The following is a 22,248-nucleotide window of genomic DNA, read 5'->3' as shown; positions in this document are numbered from 1 at the left end:
TATGTCTGTGTCCTACGTGGATTATAAATTCTTCTAGGGTTAGGGCTATATGTCACTCATCTTTGTGTTTCCAACACCTAGCACAGGGCCTGTTGGATAGTAGATATACATGCAATATTTGGTGTATTTATGATATGAAGGGTATTCTCATCTAATTCCAGAGCAACAGTGAAGAAGTGAAGGAGACACTGCATAGTGATTTAGTATATCGATGTTTACATTAAGTTCACCTGCTTCTAAAATAATGAAATAATTTGGAAAAATCCAAAATGACAGCAACCAAACAAGATAGGTGTTTATCTCTCTCTTGCATAAAAGAAGTCTGGATGTGGGCAGTCTAAGGCTGGTATAGAGGAGCTGTGAGGCTATCAAGAATCTAGGCTCTTTCAAGCTCCACTCTGGCATTCTTAGAGTGTAATCCTTGTCGGGGACCAAGCTGGCTGCTGGAGGTCCATCTAGCACATTCGCGTTCAGGATAGCTAGCATTGGAAATGAAGAAGGGCACGCCCCTCTATTTTAAGAGAACCCTCAGGAAGTTGCACACATTGCTGCTTGTTTCATTGGCCCCAATTAAGTACCAGGGCCTTATCTAGTTGCAAGGGGAGCTGGAAAGTCTTTTCTGCAGGCCACAGTGTAGCTAGCTAAAAGCCAGGATCTATTACTAAGGAAAAATGGGAGAATGAATATGAATGACCAAGCAGTCTTGCTTTAATTGGCAGTCTTGGGTTTGAGTCCTGGCTCTGCTACTTATTAGCTGTGTCATGTTGGATAATTTACTCAGCCTGTCTGAGTTTTTGGTTTCCTCGTCTGTAACATGGCTTTAATAATTGTTTCTCCTAATTAGGTGATAGTGGGGAACAAACAAGATCACACACATAAAGAGCACAATGCTTGGGATATAATAAGCCCTCAGCACTTGGTTGCTCTTATTCTTATTACTGTTACAGAGCCATCTGAGGTTCTATTCTGAGTTCAATGCCAGAACAGTTAGTCTGGCAGCAGTAGAAGTTCTGGATACCAAGTTTCTTCGGATGAAAACTGTTCAGCCCCCTCTCCTTCTGCTCCTTCTGCCTTCTCTACTCTGGTGGGTAGATAGGCTGGTGAAAAGCTTGTCTTCAGAGAAGAGGCTCTTGTATATTTTAGTGTCCTGCTGGTGCATTATGCACTAGCTAACCAAAACACAGCTGATAGGCCTAATTTTATGTTCACAAGTCTTTAAATTCTGTTTTACATTCTGAACTGTTGGAAATTTTTCTGGAAGCAGAGGGGAGGCAGGGGCAATATTCTCTTTACTTTCTGGTTAGCAAATTGCCTCCATATTTTTGCAGTAGGCAATCATGGGAGAAATGTTATAGGCATCCCTACTGTTCTCCTCTCTGTATTTGAGGCTCTGTGAACCCTGGCAGGGTGTAACTTGTGTTGAGTGGTAGACTCTGACTTCGTGTGTGTGAAGAATGCAAATGCTAACCTTCAACTGCGGTTATGAAACTAAGAGCCAGGAAACTCTTGCCTGCTGTTGAATTGTGAGGTTCTTTCCAGAGATGAGAAGACTAATAATAATTATTGATTGGTTTCAGGTCAGGTGCTTTTCCTTTATTTTTTCAAATGATCTCAATACAACTCTCACAATCAGCTGTGTTATTATGATTCTTGTTTTACGGATGAGGAAAGTGATACTCAAAGAGGTTGAGATTTGCGGATGGTCACTTAGCTAATAAGTGGAAGGACTAGGATATGAATGTAGGACTGATCCCAAAGTACATTTTCTTTCCACCATCCCATTTTGCTTCTATCCTTAATTACCCCCACTTACATTTAGCCTCTCTAAATTGTACATACACTTTCCTGCTGTTTACTATCTGCATGAAGGTGTTTTTTAAAGATTTTATTTATTTTTAGAGAGAAGGGAAGGGAGAAAGAGAGGAGGAGAAACATCGACCAGTTGCTTCTCGTACATGCTCCAGCTGAGGACAAGCCCGCACCCCAGGCAAATCAAACTGGCCCTGACCAGAAATCAAACTGGCAACCTTTTGCTTTGTAGGAGGATGCTCAACCCACTGAGCCTCACCGGTCCGCGCTCTATGAAAGTATTTAATAGATACATACTTTCTGAATATTCTAAAACTATTCCTTCTATTTGAAGTTTTCTTCCTGGATATTTTACAGAGTATTTGATTAGTAACAGATTGTTTTGTTAATTTTTTCCATTCAGCACTTCTCTAGCTCAGTGCTTGATACTTAGTAAGTAGTCAGTCACCCAGTATATTGTCATTCAATTAATAATAACAGCAATGATAACTATAATTTATTGAGAACTTATTATGTGTCAGGTTCTATACTGTAAGCCTACATATTATCTCATTAAATTTTTTATAATTCTTTGAGGTAGGGTATTTATTAAGATATTTTTATATAATGTTTGAGGTTGGTGACATAATTGTTTTTACTTTGATCTGTTCAATTAGATGAAGTGTTTGGGGAAGTAGGAAATTTAACAGTGAACAATTCTAAGTCCCTGGTCTCATGGAGCTTATATTGTATGAGCAAAATAGATGTAAGCAAGTAAAACAGTACATGATATTTCAAAAAGGATGGATAAGTCCTATGAAGGCTTTTGATACCTTGATTCCTGGCCATTGTCATCAGTTTGGCTCAAATAAACTCTTACAAAAAGTCTCTTTAAAAAAGCACAAGGATGAGTATTATGAATAACAGACTAGGTGAAGGAGAAAGAGAGTGACTGGGATGGGGAAATGGGAGGGAGTCTTTTTAAGGGTCTGAGAAGGACTTTTTTGAGGAAGTGACCTTGGTATAGTTAGAGCCAATGATGGGAAGATCTGAGAGCATAGTGGTCCCAGGGGAAGAAATATCAAGTGTGGAGGCTCTGAGATGGGACAAGCTTTCTGAGGGATATAAAGGATGGCTGGAGGAGGAATAGAGGAAGTCAGGTAACCAAGTAGGCCATGATAGGATTTGGGATTTTACTTCCGGTAGCTATAGACTGTTGAAGCACAGGAATGAGTGATCTGATACATGTTCTTAAAATTTCACTCTGGTTCCTTTGGGAGAACGGACTGTAGGGTAGCAAGAGTGGGAGCAGCGCTGCTGCTTGCCCTGGGCAGCAGTGGAGAGGGCGAAGAGTGGTTGGAGATGGCACATCTTTTAGAGTCAGGTAATGAGTTTTCTCAGGCCCAAAAGTGATTTTGCATCTGAGCAATTATGTAAAGATGGTTGCCTAACGTATGAGTGGATCTGAAGTTGGAAAATCAAATAATGTGAAGAAGATGGTAAAGAATTTTTGCACGTGGCATGGTAATACTAAAATTTAGTTCTGTTTCCTTTTGATAAGGCTTTGCTTTCTGATTTGATTTTTTTAGGAAGACTGCTTATATATTGTGTCTCATAATCCTTTTCCACTGTTTCTCCCAAACAAAACCTGTTTGTAAAAATGACAGAAAGTCGGGTTGATTTTTTTTTTTTTTTAAAGCACAGTACCAACACAAGGCCAGTGGGATAGAAAGAAAAAAAAAACAAACAGGCAGCCAATTTTTTTTCTGAACTCAGCATCTTCTGATTCTTTGTAATATAGAATTCAATACTTAGGAGCCACCTGAGGATATTTAAGTGGCTTTCATTTACATTTCTACTGATACATGATTTTTCTTTCAGTGCTCAGCTGACTGACTCCCATAAAAGTACAGAGACTGGTTGTCAAAAAATACTTCTTGTTCTGATACCACTTGTACCTACCATACTCCACCTTTGTTTCTGCCTCTTGTTCATTTTCAAAGGTTGCGTACATTAGAATGAGCTATTTTATTTCTGTATTTTGGGGTGAATGATGGGCATGTGTTTATGAAGTATTTTGAAACTCTATGAAGAAAGACATCTCAACTTTCTTGGTGTTCAAACAAGCACCCTTAGAGGCTTAAAAAAAAAAATAGTATATGTCATTAAGCAACCCTTCAGAGAGAGTTGCTTCCAGGGGTAGCAACTTTAGGTGTCTGTAGGGACAAGAGAGGTGATGTAAATGAGAGAAGCAAGCCAGAGTTACTATGGCAAACTGGAGAGAGCTTACCTTGCCTAAAGTGGGTAGTTGCTATTCAGCTTCAGCTAATTGCTGCTATGTGGGAATGGGAACCCAGTACAATCATACCTTCAGATTTTCAAACGAAGCTAGAAATTTTTATTATGTCATATTTCCTGATTTTTGAATTAGCAACTAATTAAAAAATTGCCAGTATGCTGTGTGGGACAACACTCTAAAGGCCTAAAAAGTTCTGCAGGCTGTGTATGTGTATGTTCTGATTTGTCCCATTTTCCTCATTTACAGATTGAGAAACAGAAACCCAGAGATACAAAATGACTCATTCACACTCACACAGCAGTTAGTGGAAGAACTAGGAATAGAGCCCGCATCTCCTTTTTCTTTGTGCAATACTCTTTACATTATATGAAAGTTGAACTTTTGGGGGACTCTAGGGAGAGCTAAATTCCTTTCCCTAGAAAAGTGCATGTACATTTCACATTGGCATACTGTTTTGGAGATTTCAAACTGCCTGAAATCCATACATGAGCACCAGGTTAAGAACTCTCTTTTACCTGCTGGTTCATATGTTTGCAGTGCAAAGGGAACAGTGTCCAGTGTTTATACTTAGGCAAACTCATGGAGAGAAGCACTCAAAGAAGAGGCCCCAGGATTTTCCTTCCTTGCTCCCTCCCTTCCCTTTGGATATTAAATCTTAATGAGACAATACACTTAGGTAAGTCTGAGATTCTTCCTACTTCTATTCCTGATACCGGTCCCTCAGATCATTGCTTTTCTGGTCTTTTACGTACATGTACATCACCCAGGAAAATAACAGTTTTGTGGGTTTATAAAAAAACTAAATGATATTTATAGTATGTGTCATTTTGTAAATTTAATTCAACATTGTGTCTTATATCCAGGTACGTGTAAGTCTACTTTATTCCTTTAATTTGCTATATCATATTTCATAGTGTGTTAAATCTGTAATTTATTTAGCCACTCACTATTGACGGATGCTTAGGATGTTTTCAGTTTCACAGTATTACAAACAGTGCAACACTGAGTATTTTTGTGCATGCCTTCTGGACACATGTGCTAGTGTTTCTCAAAGGGTGGAAGAGAAATGGACTTGCTAGGCATGTGACTTCAAAGTAGCTCTATCATTTTAATCAGCAGCATATGAAAGTCCCCAGTTTCCCCAGAGCCCCATATCACTTGATATTACCACATCAAAACTTTTTTTTCAGTATAATGGATAAGACATGTTTTGTTGATTAAGCAATTTGAGCTTTTTAAAACAACTTTTATATGTTAATTAGCCATTTCACATATTTATTTTCATATCCTCCGTTGGGATTTCTTTTGGGCTTGTCTTCTTATTTATAGAAATCTCTTATGTATTTTCTTGTGTATTAAAAAATTTATTTATTTTTAACTTACAATACATTTTTATTTAATAATTTTATTGTACTTTTTAAAATTACCATTTAGTCCCCTTACCCCCTCCCACCCAGAATCACAACACTGTTTTCCATGCCCATGAGTCCTTTGTCTTTTTTGCTCAACCCCTCCACCCCTACCATTTGTTGTCTTCCTGCTGTCTATGAGTCTGTGTCTATTTTGCTTGTTAGTTCAGTTTGTTCATTACCTTCCACATGAGTAAAATCATATGGTATTTGTCTTTCTCTGACTGGCTTATTTCACTTAGCATAATGTTCTCCAGGTCCATCCATACTGTCACAAAGGGTAAAACTTAGTTTCTTTTTTTTTTCTTTTACAGCCGAGTAGTATTCCATTATGTAAATGTCCCATAGTTATTTTATCCACTCCTCTTCTGATGGACACTTGGGCTGCTTCCATATCTTGGTGATTGTAAATAATGCTGCAGTGAACATAGGGGTGCTTATGTTCTTTCGAATTAGTGTTTTGGGTTCCTTCGGATATATTCCCAGAAGTGGGATTCCTGGGTCAAAAGGAGGTTCCATTTTTAAATTTTTAGGAAACTCCATGCTGTCTTCCACAATGGCTGTACCAGTTTGCATTCCCACCAACAGTGCCTGAGGGTTCCCTTCCCTCCACATCCTCACCAGCTCTTGTTGTTTATTGACTTATTGATGATATCCATTCTGGCAGGTGTGAGGTGATAGATCAATGTGATTTTAATTTGCATCTTTCTGATGATTAGTGACATTGAATTTTTTTCACCTGTCTATTGGCCATCTGTATATCCACTTTGGAGAAGTATCTATTCGAGTCCTTTGCCTGTTTTTTAGATTGTTTGTCTTCCTGGTATTGAGTTGTATATGTTATTTATATATTTTGGAAATTAACCCCTATCAGATATATCATAGGTGAATATGTTCTCCCACATAGTGGGTTCCCTTTTTTTTTTAATTGACGGTTTCTTTGGCTGTGCAGCAGCTTTTTAGTTTGATGTTGTCCTATTTGTTTATTGTTTTTCCTTTATTTTCCTTGCCCTGGGAGACTTATTGGGGAAAATATTGCTGTCAGAGATGTCTGAGATTTTACTGCCAATGTTTTTTCTAGTATTTTTATGGGTTTGTGACTTACCTTTTTAGTGTATTTTTAATTTTAGTTATATTTTATTGATAATGCTATTATACTTTTCCTGATTTTCCCTCCTTTGCCTCCCCTCTACCCAGCAACCCTCATTCCCTCAGGGAATTCCCCCACCGTTGATCATGTCCATGAGGCATGTGTGTAAGTTCTTTGGCTACTCCATTTCCTATACTGTACTTTACATCCCCATGGCTATTCTGTAACTACCTACTTGTACTTCTTAATCCCCTCACCTCTTTACCCATTCCCCCACAACCCCCTTCCCATCTGGCAATCATCAAAATGCTCTCGGTGTCCATGATTCTGTCTCTGTTTTTCTTGTTTGCTTTTTAAATTCAATTGTTGATAGATATGCATTTTTGCCATTTTATTGTTCATAGTTTTGATCTTCTCCTTTTTCTTAAATAAGTCCCTTTAACATTTCATATAATAGTGGTTTAGTTATACTGAACTCCTTTAGTTTTTTCTTGTCTGGGAAGCTCTTTATCTGTCTGCCCTTCCATTCTAAATGAGATATTTGCTAGAGCAATCTTGGCTGTAGGTCCCTGCTTTTCATGACTTTGAATATTTCTTGCCAAACCCTTCTAGCCTGCAAAGTTTCTTTTGAAAAATCAGCTGACAGTCTTATGGGAACTCTCCTGTAGGTAACTAACCGTTTTCTCTTGCTTCTTTTAAGATTCTCTCTTTATCTTTAACCTTTGGCATTTTGATTATGATGTGTCCTGGAGTGGGTCTCTTTGCGTCCATCTTGTTTGGGATTCTCTGTGCTTTCTGGATTTTCATGTCTATTTCCTTCACCAAATTAGGGAGGTTTTCTTTCATTATTTCTTTGATTAGATTTCCAATTTCTTGCTCTTTTTCTTCTCCTTCTGGCACCCCTATGATGTGAATGATGGCCCTCTTGAAGTTGCCCAGAGGCTGCTTATACTACCCTAATTTTTTTGGAAGCTTTTTTTTCTTCTTGTTCTGATGCATTTTTTGTTGCTTCCTTGTTCCAAATCATTGATTTGCTTCTCAACTTCATCCACTCTACTGTTGCTTCCCTGTAAATTGTTCTTTATTTCAATTAGTGTATCCATTGCTTCTGACTGGATCTTTTTTATGTTGTTGAGGTCCTCACAAAGTTCCCTGAGCATCCCTATTACCAGTGTTTTGAACTCTGCATCTGATAGATTGCTTATCTCCATTTTGTTTAGCTTTTTTTTGTGGACTTCTGATCTGTTCTTTCATTTGGGCCATGTTTCTTTGTCCCCTCCTTTTGGCAGCTTCCCTGTGTTCGTTTCTATGTATTAGGTAGAACTGCTTTGACTCCATCCATGTCTTGGTAGTGTGGCCTAATGTAGTAGGTGTCCTGTAGAGCCCAGTGGCATAGCCTCCCCTATCACCCAAGCTGGGTACTCGAGGTGTGCCCTTCATGTGGGCTGAGTATACCCTCTTTTTGTAGTTGAGCCTTGGTTCCTGTTGGCAGATCAATGGGAGGGATTTCCCTAGGCCAGTCAGCTGCAAGGATGGCTGTGATTACTTACCAACCTCCGCCCTCTGTGGGGAAACAGCTGTGCACGGGAATGGTGGTGGTGCTCAGACAGGGTTTGTAGCTGTTCAGTGGGTGTGCTGGTTCTGGAGTTTCCCAGGTGGTGCAGACCATGGTCGGCCCCCACCTGTGTTTTGCCCAGGGCCACCCTGCAGGAGCCATAAAGCAATCTTAAGACAGCTGACTCTTGTGCAGGGTTTGGAGATTCCCAGGAGAAGCCAAGCTGTGAACCTAGGCTGGCTGCTGCTAGTACCAGGTCTGGGGCTCACTGAGGCCAGCTGTTTCTTGTTTGGTAGTATTTAGGAAGTTGTGAAGCAGGTGCCAAGACCAGCCATCCATATGGAAAAGCAGCTTGGGTGGGCCTGTAAGTTGGGTGGGGCAGAGTCTCTAGAGATTTCCAAGACCACTCAAACAGTGTAAGCCAGGTTGATGGAATCTCAGATAGGGCACCAGCTTGCCAGCTCTGTGGGCAGAGGGTTTAGAAAAGGGACAACAACCTCTGCTCACGTTGATGCCAGACACCTCAGTTTCTTCCTCTATACCACTGTTGCTTTCAAGCAGCCACCCCAGTGCTGGAGCTCAGAGGGAGTGAGTCTGAGTAGGTGAGTCTGTGTGTGGGTTCTTTAAGAGGAACTGTTTGGGGCTCTAGCAGTTTCTTCTGGCTACTCAATCCCTGCTGGTTTTTGCAGCCAGAAGTGGGGAATTATCTTCCTAGCACTGAAATCCTGGGCTGGGGGGCCTGGTGTGGGGCTGACACTTCTTGGTCCTGAGATATCCCTCCTGAATTTTTATCTGCCACTGCTGGATGTGGTACCAGCCCATTCTGTGTCTGTGCCCCTCCTGCCTGTCTGGACGGATGTGGTTTCTTTAATTCTGTAGTTGTCAGACTTCCATTCAACTTGATTTCTGACTGATCTGAGTGATGGTTTTCTCTATTTTAGTTGTAAACTTTGATGTGGTTGTGCGAAGAGGCAGGCCATGTCTGCCCACGCCACCATCTTCTGGTGTGTTATTTTTTGTGACTTACATTTAATTTTTTTATCCATTTTGAGTTTATTCTTGTATGTGGTGTCAGTTAGTAGTATAGTTTCATTTTTTTTGCTTATTCCTGTCTAATTTTCCCAGAACCATTTATTGAAGAGACTTCTTTACTCCACTGTATGCACCTGTTTCCTTTGTCAAATACTAAGGGACCATCTAGGAATGGGTTGATTTCTGGGCTCTCTGTTCTCTTCCATTGATCCATAAGCCTGTTTTTTATGCCAGTACCATGCTGTTTTGATTACAGCAACTTTGTAGTATAATTTGATATCAGGTATTTTGATCCCTCAATTTTGTTCTTCTTAATATTGCTGAGGCTATTCAGGATCTTTTTAGTCCCATATACATTTTTGGAATATTTTTTCTGGATCAGTGAAATATGCCATTGGTATTTTAACAGGAACTGCACTGAATCTGTTGATTTCTTTGGGTAGTATCTTCCAGTTCATGAACATAATACATGGTTCCACTTATTTGTATCTTTCTCAGTTTATTTCCTTAATGTCCTATAGTTTTCCAGGTTTATCTTGTATTCTTGATACCAGCCTCTTCTGTTGTGTGTTTTAATCTGTCTTATTTGCATCTTTATGATTCTGGTTTTGCTATTTACTAGCTGTATAATTTGGGGACATTGCCTGACTTCCACAGAACCAATTTTCTCCATTGAAAAGTGTAGACATACTACTTCTTAGTTATTTTGTTACTGTGAAACACCAATGAAAGATTGTATGAGCTCTGTGATTTTTGGGTTCTTCCAGCCATTTTTTAATTTCCATCAGCCATTTTCTCAAATATAAAGTGAGAATACACTACTTTTTAGGCTTATTGTGAAAGACCAATGGAAAAGCATATGAAAGTGCTTTGGAAAGTGTGTCCCACATCCCCACAGATTGACCAGACTCTGAGGGGGGGAGGGTGTCACAAAATAGCACTCACCTCTCTTTTATTCTACACGCTCTTAGTGGGGGAAGGAGGTACAAGGCATGCTTACATTGCATTCCACATTCTTGGAATGCATTGTGTGGGAAGGCGGAAGAGAAGAGCAGTATCAGGAGAATCTCATTTCTTTACCTCTCCCAGTGCTTGCCCCAAGAACTGACATAGTAGAATCTGCCCATTTATGGAACCAAATGTCTACAAGGTTAGAATTAGCTTGCCTTTTGTTACTATTCTGGTCTACTTCTCAATTAGAATGCAGGTTTCAGAGGCAGCTGTTCTATTCCACCATAGTAGGGAAGTATGAGGGTACAGTCTCCTGTTCCCATTCCCTTTTGACTGATGATGGTCCTCTGCAAACAAATAATTAACTAAAGCATGATTCCACCATGTGGTTTAGGGACACTCATACTCCAATACCACCTTGGACCTAGACAAGCCTGTGCCGCTGCCCCACAGCCCATGCTTTAGAGGGCTCTCCTTTGGCCATACCCGTCTCCTGGACCACTCTCCAAGTGCTGAGGACCCAAGAATTACCAGGCAGAATGTCCTGAACCTACTTCCAGGACCTGCAGAGTCCCTTTCTGAGTTCATCCTCCTAAAGACAGATCAAGCCATTAGACCCCAGCCCTGATACGTGCTTTCCTAGGTCAGGGTGGCTAAGGGCAACTGCTTGAGAGGGATATTCCCAGAACTCTACTAGCTCGAATGTCTGTGCATAAGCTTTGTGAGGTACAGGAGGACTAGCGTGTGGGAGGAGAAAGAAGGTGTACTGGGGGCCCAGGGCCCTCCATTTGTACTGCAGCCCAGCCCTGCAGCTGTCAGGGGCAGGTCTGCCCAGAGGAACCTCTCCCTTCTGACCAACTGCTTATTTTATGGTTTCTTTAACAAAAGCCATAGAGAAAGGGGTTTTTTTTGCCACCCATTTACAGACTGAGTATAGCTGCCTCAATGTAGACCCCAGTTGGTCTTTGAGAATAATTCACAGGTAGTGGTAGCGGGGTGGGGAGGTGGAATGGTGACTTTCCTGAAGGGTGAGTCTCTGTGCCTCCCCTCTGTCTCTCCCCTGGATAGGCAGTGCTCTGATGCTTTGTTAAAAGGAGAAAGGATTCTGCTGACACACTGTATTTTTATGAAAGAAGGCTAAGGGTTCCCTTATCTTTCCACACAAGGCACATCTGCCTGCACACAGGCTGGCTGCTGCTTAGGGATTCCTTTGTCGTTCTGTTTCCTTTCTGAATGTGTTAAGGCACAGTTTCATGTGTTCCTTTCTGCTCTCCAGAGCCAGGGGGAAAGTCATAATATATCGGGGCTCCTGCTGAAGAGCTTAAAATGGGCACTGGCAGCTGGGATGTGGGGGAAGAGAGCTTTCCAGGGACAAGTGACCTGCTTGTTTAGCCAGTGAGAAGGAGGTGAGAAGAGTGATATCACCAGACAGGCTTTATTGTCTGATCATCTCATAAGAGCAGAACTGGGTCTGTCAACTTAACCCTTTCTTATGTACATTGGGTATCGCCCCACCCTGGTATGTGACCTCTAGATTCCTTTCCCAGTTATCTACTGTGAGACCACAGACGTTTAAAGATTTAAATTGGTGAAGAAATGTGGAGAGTTGTAAATCACCATTTTAAAAGTACAAATTATTAAAATTGAGAAACATAGCTGAAGTGGGAATGTCAACCAAGCTGTGTTTGGATGTCAGTCTTAGTCCTGCTACCTCAGACATTTCCTGTACAGGCTTGGGAAGAAAGGAGGCGAAAGGGAAAAAAGATTTAGCCTTTAGTCTATTTTAATCTGTGTGACGGGATCTTACTGAGTATGTATTTCCTGTTTCGGAGGAATTGGAATTGGTTCTTCAGGTTTGGGAAAGATCACTGATCCCGTGGACAGTTTCAAGTAACAAGATATTTGTAGTGCTTGTTTATATGGTACTTCTTTATTGCCCTCCCTCCCCCAACCCCCCATGAAATGGTAACCATTTTACTTCTTCATGCTTCCTTTTTGTCACTGGTAAAATGAAGGTGATGATTCTACCCTATCCCATAGGGGAGTTGAGATTAGAAAATAAAACTAATTCATGTGGTTTTAGATTGTGCCACACACGTTTTATTATTAGGACATTCACGTCTTAAGATTGTATGTTCATTCATTCCTTTGTTCAGCAGACTTTTTTAAAAACCCTCTTGATGCTGGGCACGGATACAGAGATGATAGATGTAGTTCTTACCTTTAAGGAACCTAAAACATTCGGAGGAAGATGGGTGATAATAAAAAAGCCTCAGACATCTGCTGTGTTTACCGTGTGCCAGGCCCTATTCTGAGGATGTGTTATCTCATTTGATATATACTAGCTCATTTAATGTTACTACAACCTTATGAAATAGATACTATGTTTAGCTACATTTTATAGACAAAGAAATCAAGGCACAGGGAGGCTAAGTGACTTGCCTAAGGTCACACAGGTAGTGGTAGAACTGGAACTTGAATCCAGACCTTGTCACTCTAGAGTCTGTGTTCTAAATCTGTGCTGACCAGTACGGTGGTCGCTAGCCATCCATGGCTTTGCAGCACTCAAAATGTGCCTGGTCCAAACTGAATTGCGCTGTAAGTGTAAGTTTCAAAGACCTACTATGAAAAAAATATACAGAACACCTCATACTGAAATTGCATGTTGCAGTAATAATATTTTGGATATACTGCGTTAGGTTGAATATATTAAACTTTTTAAAAAAATATATTTATTGATTATGCTATTACAGTTGTCCCATTCTCCCCCCCCACTCCACTCCATCCTGCCCATCCCCTCCCTCCCACATTCCCCCCCTATAGTTCATGTCCATGGGTCATACTTATAAGTTCTTTGGCTTTTACATTTCCTACACTATTTTTACCCCCCCCTGTCTATTTTCCACCTATCATCTATGCTACTTATTCTCTGTACCTTTCCCCTCCTCTCCCCCTCCCACTCCCCTATTGACAATCCTCATGTGATCTCCATCTCTGTGGTTCTGTTCCTGTTCTAGTTGTTTGCCTAGTTTGCTCTTGTTTTTGTTTTAGGTGTGGTAGTTAATAACTGTGAGTTTGCTGTCATTTTTACTGTTCCTATTTTTGATCTTCTTTTTCTTAGGTAACTCCCTTTAACATTTCATATAATAAGGGCTTGGTGATGATGAACTTCTTTAATTTGACCTTATCGCTGAAGCACTTTATCTTCCCTTCCATTCTAAATGATAGCTTTGCTGGATACAGTAATCTTGGATGTAGGTCCTTGCGTTTAATCTTGGGTAATGTAATTATGATGTACCTTGGTGTGTTCCTCCTTGGGTCCAGCTTCTTTGGGACTCTCTGAGCTTCCTGGACTCCCCAGAAGTCTATTTCCTTTGCCAGATGAGGGAAGTTCTCCTTCATTATTTGTTCAAATAAGTTTTCAATTTTTTATTCTTCCTCTTCTCCTTCTGGCACCCCTATAATTCAGATGTTGGAATGTTTCAAGCTGTCCTGGAGGTTCCTAAGCCTCTCCTCATTTTTCCGAGTTCTTGTTTCTTCATTCTTTTCTGGTTGGATGTTTCTTTCTTCCTTCTGGTCTACACCATTGATTTGAGTCCCAGTTTCCTTCTCATCACTATTGGTTCCCTGTACATTTTCCTTTGTTTCTCTTAGCATAGGCTTCATTTTTTCATCTGGTTTTTGAGCAGATTCAACCAATTCTGTGAGCATCTTGATAACCAGTGTTTTGAACTGTGCATCCGATAGGTTGGCTATCTCTTCCTCGCTTAGTTGTATTTTTTCTGGAGCTTTGAAGTGTTCTGTCATTTGGGCCTTTTTTTTTTTTTTTGTCTTGGCACGTCTGTTACTTTAAGGGGTGGAGCCTTAGGTGTTCCCAGGGGCAGGGTAGTGCTGGTCGCTGTGCTGTGACACTGTACGTGGGGGAGGGGCCTGAGAGGGAGCAATGGCGCCTGCTTCACTCTCCTCTGGATTTCAATCTTTCACTCCACTACCCACAATCAAACTGGGCCCCTCTGGTGCTGGTTCCCGAGTGGGTGGGCTTGTGCACGCTCTAGGCCCCTGTGGGTCTCTCCAACGACCTCTCCCGTGAGGCTGGGAGTCTCTCCTGCTGCTGCCCCAACCCCCACGGGCGTTTTCAATCAGAGGTTTGAGGCTTTATTTCCCTGAGCTGGAGCCCTGGGTTGTGCAGTCTGTTTCAGTCCCCACCGTTCGTCAGGTTTATCTATGCACGAATGTGGGGCCGAATGTGGGGCCGCGGGGTGGTACCCACTGCTCTGCCTGCCCCGCTCTCCGCCGCTCTGAGTCAGGCCCTCTCGGTGTATCTGTGCGTGAATGTGGGGCCGCAGGGTCTGCTAGTGGTCAGACTGCCTGCCCCGTTCGTCCCACCCTCCGCCAGTCTCGGTCGGCCACAGCCACGAGAGTCCTCTCCACCTGGTGCCCATCTCCACCCCTCCTACCGGTCTGGATGAATGTTTATTTTTTATTTCCTTGGCGTCGGACCCCCTTGCCGTTCGATTCTCTGTCAGTTCTGGTTGTGCGAGGAGGCGCAGTGTGTCTACCTACACTGCCATCTTGGTTCTCCCGAATATATTAAACTTAATTTCACTTTATTTTTGTGGCTACTAGAAAACTTAGAATTACATATGTGGCTTGCATTGCATTTCTTATTTTATATTTTTTACATTGCATTTTTATTGGACTGTGCTGCTCTAAGTCATTACAATGCAGTAACAACAGCAAACTAGTGGGCGACATTCGTTGAGCACTTACTATGTGCCACATACTGTGCTAATACCTTTATAAACACTGTTTTACTTAAGGCTCCAAATAACTGTTTATCACCCCATTTTATGGAAGGAGGGAAAAATTTTGAGAAAGTCAATAATTTTCCTGAGGTCAGTCAACTAGTTAATGACAGACCCCAAATTTGAAACCATTTATGTCTGACTTAAAATGTACTCAACCAGCACACTATGATACCATTTCCAATTATATCTCAGGGCGTTTTCTTAGTGTTTATTTTGTGAAGAATACTTAATATTGCATACTTCCATATTTGGTGTGTAGAAGGTCAAAATAAAAGTCATTAGGTCATAAAACAGGCACCCCAGACGGAAATCTCTTCCACAGGGCCTCGGCCCTCATTGAACACTGGCACAGTTGGGCACTGACATGAAGCAGTCAGACAGCCAGTACAAATTGTCTTTACTTTTCATTCCAGTAGTTCTCTCAGGTCACTGGGCAATTTATGTCTGGGCCTCTTTATCCACACAGAAGATGAAGGGCAGTGCAGCTCTCCCTAGTTGTTCAGTTTTCTTGGCTGAGAAAAAGAAAAAATTGCTTTCTGTTTCATTGTCCCATGAAATGCTGTTTGTGATCAAGAGAGCAACAAAATACTGTCTAGTGACTCCTGACTTTTCTTTTTTCTAGAGCAAAGACTCAGGCGGATTAAAGGCGGCGATGATAGAGTTGGTGGAAAGGTTAAAGTTCAAGAGCTCAGACCCTAAAGTAAGTATTGTTTTGGAATTTATTGGATATTGGTATCCCTAGTACAGGTATACCCCACTTTCTAAAAGTTCACTTTATGCCATTTTGCTTTTATGAAAGACCTACATTAGTACCCGTTTTGTTGGGGGTTTTTAAAGATTTTATTTATTTATTTTTAGACAGAGTGGAAGGGAAGGAGAAAGAGAGGGAGAGAAACATCTATTTGTGGTTGCCTCTCACATGTCCCCTACTGGGGACCTGGCCTGCAACCCAGGCATGTGTCCAGACTGGGAATTGAACAGGTGAGCCTTTGCTTCGCAGGCTCATGCTCAATCCACTGAGCCACACCAGCCAGGGCTAGTACCTGTTTTCACTAACTAAAAGAAATCCAAAGAGAATTTTCGCTTTTATGAAGACAAGTAGAAAGAGCCTTCAGCCTTTGTTTTGCAATAGCCGTTATAGAGGCAGCACAACCCCAAGCAGCAAGTTGTCCCGCCAGGCTCCTTCCTGAAGAACTACACTCAGCATCTCAGTATCAAGCCTCTATAGCTTTGAACCGTGCCTTTGAGCATCTGTGTTTTATCTCCATTTATTTTGTGCATCCGTTAGCAAGATGTGTCATAAGGTATAAGAAGAGCCTGAGAGAGTTCCAAAGGGTGTTATGCTTAGCGTAAAACTGGCAATTAAGCATCTTTGGTATGATTTGGTAGGTAATTTTGGGGTATGGGAACACTCAAAAAATTTTCCATATAAATTAATGGTAATTGCTTCTTCACTTTATGCCATTTCAGCTTACAAAAGGTTTCACAGGGACAGGAAAACCTGTGTTTCATTCTCCTTGAGCTAAGTTTGAGGGATGTTAACAATCATCTACCAGCATACTGCATCAAGGTCTAATTAAGCCTGCTCATCAAAAGCAGTGTTCTAATATGCATAGAGATAAATCATCTATTTTTCCCTTTCTGTATTTCATGACTTACAACACATAATCATTAATTGTTTCCCCTGAACTGCAGACAGGTGCATTTTTAATCTTCCTTTACCAGGCCTTTGAGACTATTGTCCTCCGTGTCCATTAAATTCAGCCAAAGGCATCTGAGATACTTATCAGCTCAATGCTGGAAACTGCAACAGGATCCAGACCCATCCAGTTGGTGTTCGGCATTAGCATTTTGTCTCTCCCCAACTTACAGGAGCCAGCTGCCCCTGCTAATGCTTTTGTCCTCATGACCTGGAGTCTGGTCTGGGAAATGCTTTAAGCTTCCCAGCTTTCTCTGCAAGATGTTGGGGGCTGTAGGATTGATATTCTGGGGCATACCAGGGTGGGGGTGGACTGGGAACTGAACACGCTGGAGGGATTATGACTAACACAGCCTCCCTTCTCCTACCCAGATACTTACTGTGGCACTACCTGGTAGTGGTGCCAGCTGGCTCTGCCTGAGAGTCAGAACTCCTCACAAGTAAATTGGGAAAGGAGCGTGATTATTTGATTTTCGCTATCTCCTTTCTTTCCTTCATTTAAAGTTCTTTATAGGTGGAATAAGACTAGCACTTCTTGAACACATACTAAGAGCCAGGCACTGTGCTAGGAGCCTTACATACTTGTAAAAATAATTGTGGTGAATATATATAGTGTAGTTTACGTTTTAAACAATTTTTAAGCATACAGTTCATCGGCATTAAGTACATTCAAATTGTTATCTAACCATGACTGCCGTCCGTCTCCAGAACTTTTTTTTATCTGAAACTGAAACTCTATACCCCTTAGACACTAACTCCTTATTGCACCTCCTGCATATGTGTGATTACTTTAGCAACTCCATAAAGTAGCTTATTATTCCCATATTACTGATAAGGACACTGAGGCTCAGAGAGGTAGGGTCATTTGCCCCAAATGTAGTGTAATTTAGAGCTGGGATTCAAACTCTGACACCAGTGCCTGTGCTATATCTTCTATATCATGTTGCAGACCAAGCCCTGGGTTTCATTGGTTTTCTACCATGTAGTCACATTGTGCCTCTTTTTCTAATCTGAAGTACTGTTATGAGGCAGAGCCACAGAAAATGATAGGCTCCTCAAAGGTTGGCTGCAGTTACCAAACACAAAATAATTTTCTCTTCATACAGGATTAAAGGTATTGAGGCATTAGTAGTTTTCTTGTCTTCAGGTATAGTTAGGGTTCTAGAGGTGGACAGTATCTTGATAGTTAAAAAATTAGGGTAACGTTTATCAATTTTTTTAGCTCAATGTAAAAAGATCCCTGGTATAAGTAGTTTTCCTTTAGTGAAGATGAATCAATTAATTATTCAAGATCATTGAAAGCTGTTTTTTCTGAGTTTCTCTGGTTTCTGGGACAACAGCTATCCTGAAGGAGACAACTGTATGTTTTGTTTCTGCCACGTCCACATGCTTTCAGGCAGTGAAGCTCGAGAGGATGTGTACTGATTACACTCAGTAGTTTCTGTGCATGATGATAAATACAGGTAAAGAGCTCTGGGATCCTTTATGAATGCACGTAGTACTTCTGATGGGAAACTTGCCAGAGGTGAAAGAATTGAGTGGTCCTCTGAGAGCAACCCGTGGAAGCCTCAGGATTTTCCCATGATACACTGTAAGCTAAAGGATGTTTGTTAGGACCCAGCTTGATCTTGGATATGTGTATACACAGTCGCTTCTCTTTTATCTTCTCTTTATCTTGCCCTGCATTATCTTCCACCAACCAATTTTATTTTCAAGCCTATTTCTGGTCTATTATATGCATATGCTGTACACACTTTAGAGCCAGTTTGAAGAAGGACATTGTAATTATAGAATGACTGCCAGATCACAAAGTGAGGGGTGGTGAAAAACGGGACACTGAAATACTTAATTTCTGCAACAAAGAAAATGTACCCTTCAATAAATTGGTGTCTTCCAAGAAAGTTTTTCATTTGTTCTGTTTTCCCTTGGAACCTCACCATCCCCCCTCCTTTTTTTTTTTTTTTTTTTTTTTAAGTTGGCCTGTTTAAGAAAGGCAGAATCTCTCAGACTTTATGACTTGTCATTTCCTGGTACAGCAGCTTTACATAGAAGCCCTGATCGAGTCATAGAGCACTGAGCACCATCTCTACCTCACTTCCTCTACAATTCCCTGAAGCATCACAAAGCTTGATTAGTCCAGACACTGAAGTCTCCTGGGGACTGAGTTAATTTTTACCTGCAAATTTTTCTGGAGAGGAGTGGCAGATGCCTAGATTAACCATTTTTTTAATTTAAAAGTAATATATGCTTATAGATTTAAAAAAACCCAGATACCCATAAAGGAAAAGTAAAATGAATTTCCCCCAAGTTGACCACTTTACCAGTTTTTTCTGTAACCTAGACATTTCCATGTGGAAATACACTTCTAAGATTTTTTACAAAAATTACTCTATACCCATAGTTTCATTACACAGAATATCTTAGACATTATTCTTTGTCAATAATACAGACTTAATTAGATGCCTCATTTTGTCCAAAATATCTACCACCTGCCCTCTTTTCTCAGACTCGTAGTTCTTAAACTTAGTGTGCATGAAATCACCAGGAGAACTGATTAAAATACAGTATTAGGCCATCCCCAGCGTTTCCGAATTCAGTAGCCTGGGGTGACTGGAGGCTGTTCTAGACCTTGGCTATGTTCCTTCTGTCTTGTTTTGATTTTTTTCATTCTTTTGAGCAAATAGCCATAGGGCCCCTCATGAATAAGCGCAAGTGATTTCAACTTTGAAAAAAAATGTAATACATAAAAATCTAGGCTTAGAAAACAAATACATTGAGCTAAGGTAGCAAAGGAGTAGGGGAGGGGGAAGAGAAGCGAACTGAGTAGTCAGCTCAGGCTGCCTGAGATGACAGGGTTCCTTTGAACAGTCATGTCCGATAGAGAAATAGCAAAGCTAAAAAGAGGAAAGGAGTCCCGATTGGGATTTAAGAGGACTATCAAGGTCCATGCTATGGTCCAAGAGTGGGCTGGGTTATAAAACCAGAGGAACAGGAGACATCAAGTTCTAGACACTCGGGTGCGCCTGAGGACAGGAATCAGCCAGTGAGGGTTGGTAATAAGGCACCGGGCCAGAGGAGTTGTGTGCATGCGTGTTGCTGTGGTGAGCCCTGTTTCGAAGGGAGCATCATCCAGCAATCTAGAACTTTGTATACAGTAGAAAGAGATTGTTTTTAATAACAAACAATGTCTATTTTGTTTAATCGGAAGTGGTCTTTTCAGTTCTAAGACATCCTAATGTATTTGACATGGTCCAGTTGGCAAACATCTTTTTCAGTCAAACTTCCCAGAAACATTTATTGCACAAAGTAGGATTTTTGTCTGTAGATTCCTTATATTTATGATACACTTTAGGGAAATTAAAAGATGTAATTAGGGGTGTGTGTGTGTCTGTGTGTCTGTGTCTGTGTGTCTGTCTGTCTGTCTGTCTGTCTATACCTGGATTTTTAAGAAATTTAAAGTATCCTGAGTTCTGTACAGCTTACCTTTGTAGTGACTAGTCAGTTATCTTTCACAGTTTACCCAGAGGAAACTGAAGCTTGGAAAATACATTGATTCTGTTCCCTTCCCTCTCCCTGCCCAGTCTCTCAGAAAGCATTGAACCAAAAGCATAATATGGTAAGCTCATGTAAACTAACCTCTTACTATGAAGTTAATAACAACCACTTTCTGTATTATACACTGGTGGTTTTTCATTTCATCTAAGATATGCTGTTTATCGTTTCCTATAGCTGGCATGCTTGAAACAAACAGTTAAAACCACTGTGTGTCTCACATTCATACTAATCTTATAAGAAGTTATTCTTTTTAAAAAGTGTCTCCAGACTTGAACCAAGTGGTGCACATTATTTTGTCTGACTGGACTGGTATTAAACATGGAATGTGGTCATTCCAAGGCTACCTGAAGTATATCAGGGTCTTGCCTCCTTATTCTCTTCAATTTCTAATGATGGTCACACTGAAGTGTAAGACGAAAGATTTGTCTAGCAACATAAAATTAGTTAAATGGATCTGATCGTTATTTTCTTACTTGTATTTAGCATACACATAGAATTTTATAATTACAAGGGAATTTTACAATCTTTTTTTTTTTTTTTTTAAGATTTTACTTATTTATTTTCAGAGAGGAGAAGGCAGGGAGACAGAGTGGAAGAGAAACATCAATGTGTGGTTGCTTCTTATGCGCCCCGCAACTGGGGACCTGGTCTGCAACCCAGGCATGTGCCCTGACTGAGAATTGAACCAGTGACCCTATGGTTTGCAGTCCGGTGCTCAATCCACTGAGCCACACCAGCCAGGGCTACAATCTTTTTTAAATAGCTGATATCACTGAAGTAGAACACAGCCCAGTTCTTCACTCTTTTATGCTAATCAGACTCTTGCTAAAATGTAAGTTTCGTATGTTCAAATAGTAACGGATATATGCAAAACCCAACTGGAATTCTTATTAGTAGCGTGCTGTTGTTCGCCAGGGTCAAGCCAGGCCTGGCGCTGGTCCTTGCCGTGCCACAAGGCAGAAGCAGGTTCTGAGGCAGTGTTTATTCAGCCAACTGAAACAGGGAATTGAAGTGCCTCACTTATCAGGTTGATTTATTTGGAAGTGTTCCTTTGGTTAGAAGGTTATTATAATTATTGATCTCTTTCTGCACTTTTCATAAAAAAGAAGTAAATAGTAATCTTACAGAGCGTGAATTGTGTTTATCTCTGTATCTTCAAGCCCTATTAGCATGGTACCTGGCACAAACTCATAGACACGCATTATCTTATTACAACACCTATGAAAATAAATATTATTTGCCCTGTTTTATGGGCGAGCAGTACAAGACTTAGAGGGGTTAACTAGCTTGCTAGTGAGTTTCGAGACCAGGACTTAACCTCAGACCTCTCTTACTCCATGTTCTTCCCTGCACTGTTGTTGAGCACATGGATGAGTAGGCATGCACACATGTAGCCTGCCGTCTCCGGCAGCATGGCTCTTCAGTGGCTACTTTTCCCTGCCTTTCCTGGGTCCTGCAGTCACAGTTCCCCACGATCCTAGGGTCCCAGAACTGGAAAAGAGCCTTTTCCAATAGAAAATGTGGGGATATGGCAAAGGAGCCACCCCAGCTGCAGAGCATCTAGCCCTGGCTAAAGGGAAGACTCAAACAAGTGCTTAGTAGCTTCCCCTTATTGATGGAGGACACCAAATGGGAAAAATGTCTGTGCTTTCTCAGGTTCTGTCTAAGCTCTGAGGCATGGAATCCACACAGAAGCAAATGTGGCCCCTTTTTATCCTCTATATCCTCATGGGCAGCAGAAAGAGGAGAAACAAGCTCTTTGCTGTCCTTCACCATCTCCCTGACTTTTTTTTTTGTTGAAGATTTTATTTATTTATTTTAGAGGGCAAAAGGAAGGAGAAAAAGGAGAGAAATATCAATGTATGGTTACCTCTTGCACTCCCCCTACTGGGGACCTGGCCCACAACCCAGGCATGTGTCCTGACTGGGAATTGAACCGGTGACCCTTTGGTTCTCAGGCCTGCACTGTATCCACTGAGCCACAGCAGCCAGGGCTCCCTGACTGTATCAAAACAAAACAACTTCTCCTTTTCTCTGTCCCCCAGTTTATGAAAGTAATAGA

The 22,248-nt window shown here is 41.1% G+C and overlaps 1 protein-coding gene across 1 annotated transcript in view; it reads left to right on the top strand.

Moving 5' to 3' along the window:
* The window catches only part of TRIM44 (tripartite motif containing 44), a 112,774-nt gene that overhangs the window by 11,677 nt on the left and 78,849 nt on the right, over positions 1-22,248 (top strand). The window contains exon 2 of the mRNA XM_053923792.1: positions 15,555-15,632. Within this exon, the coding sequence (XP_053779767.1) occupies positions 15,555-15,632 (78 nt within the window). The remainder of the gene's footprint in view (positions 1-15,554; positions 15,633-22,248) is intronic.

This window comes from Desmodus rotundus, chromosome 5 (assembly GCF_022682495.2).
Source record: "Desmodus rotundus isolate HL8 chromosome 5, HLdesRot8A.1, whole genome shotgun sequence".
In the NCBI taxonomy this organism is placed as follows: domain Eukaryota; kingdom Metazoa; phylum Chordata; class Mammalia; order Chiroptera; family Phyllostomidae; genus Desmodus; species Desmodus rotundus.
This window is presented reverse-complemented; position numbering and strand designations above follow the sequence as displayed.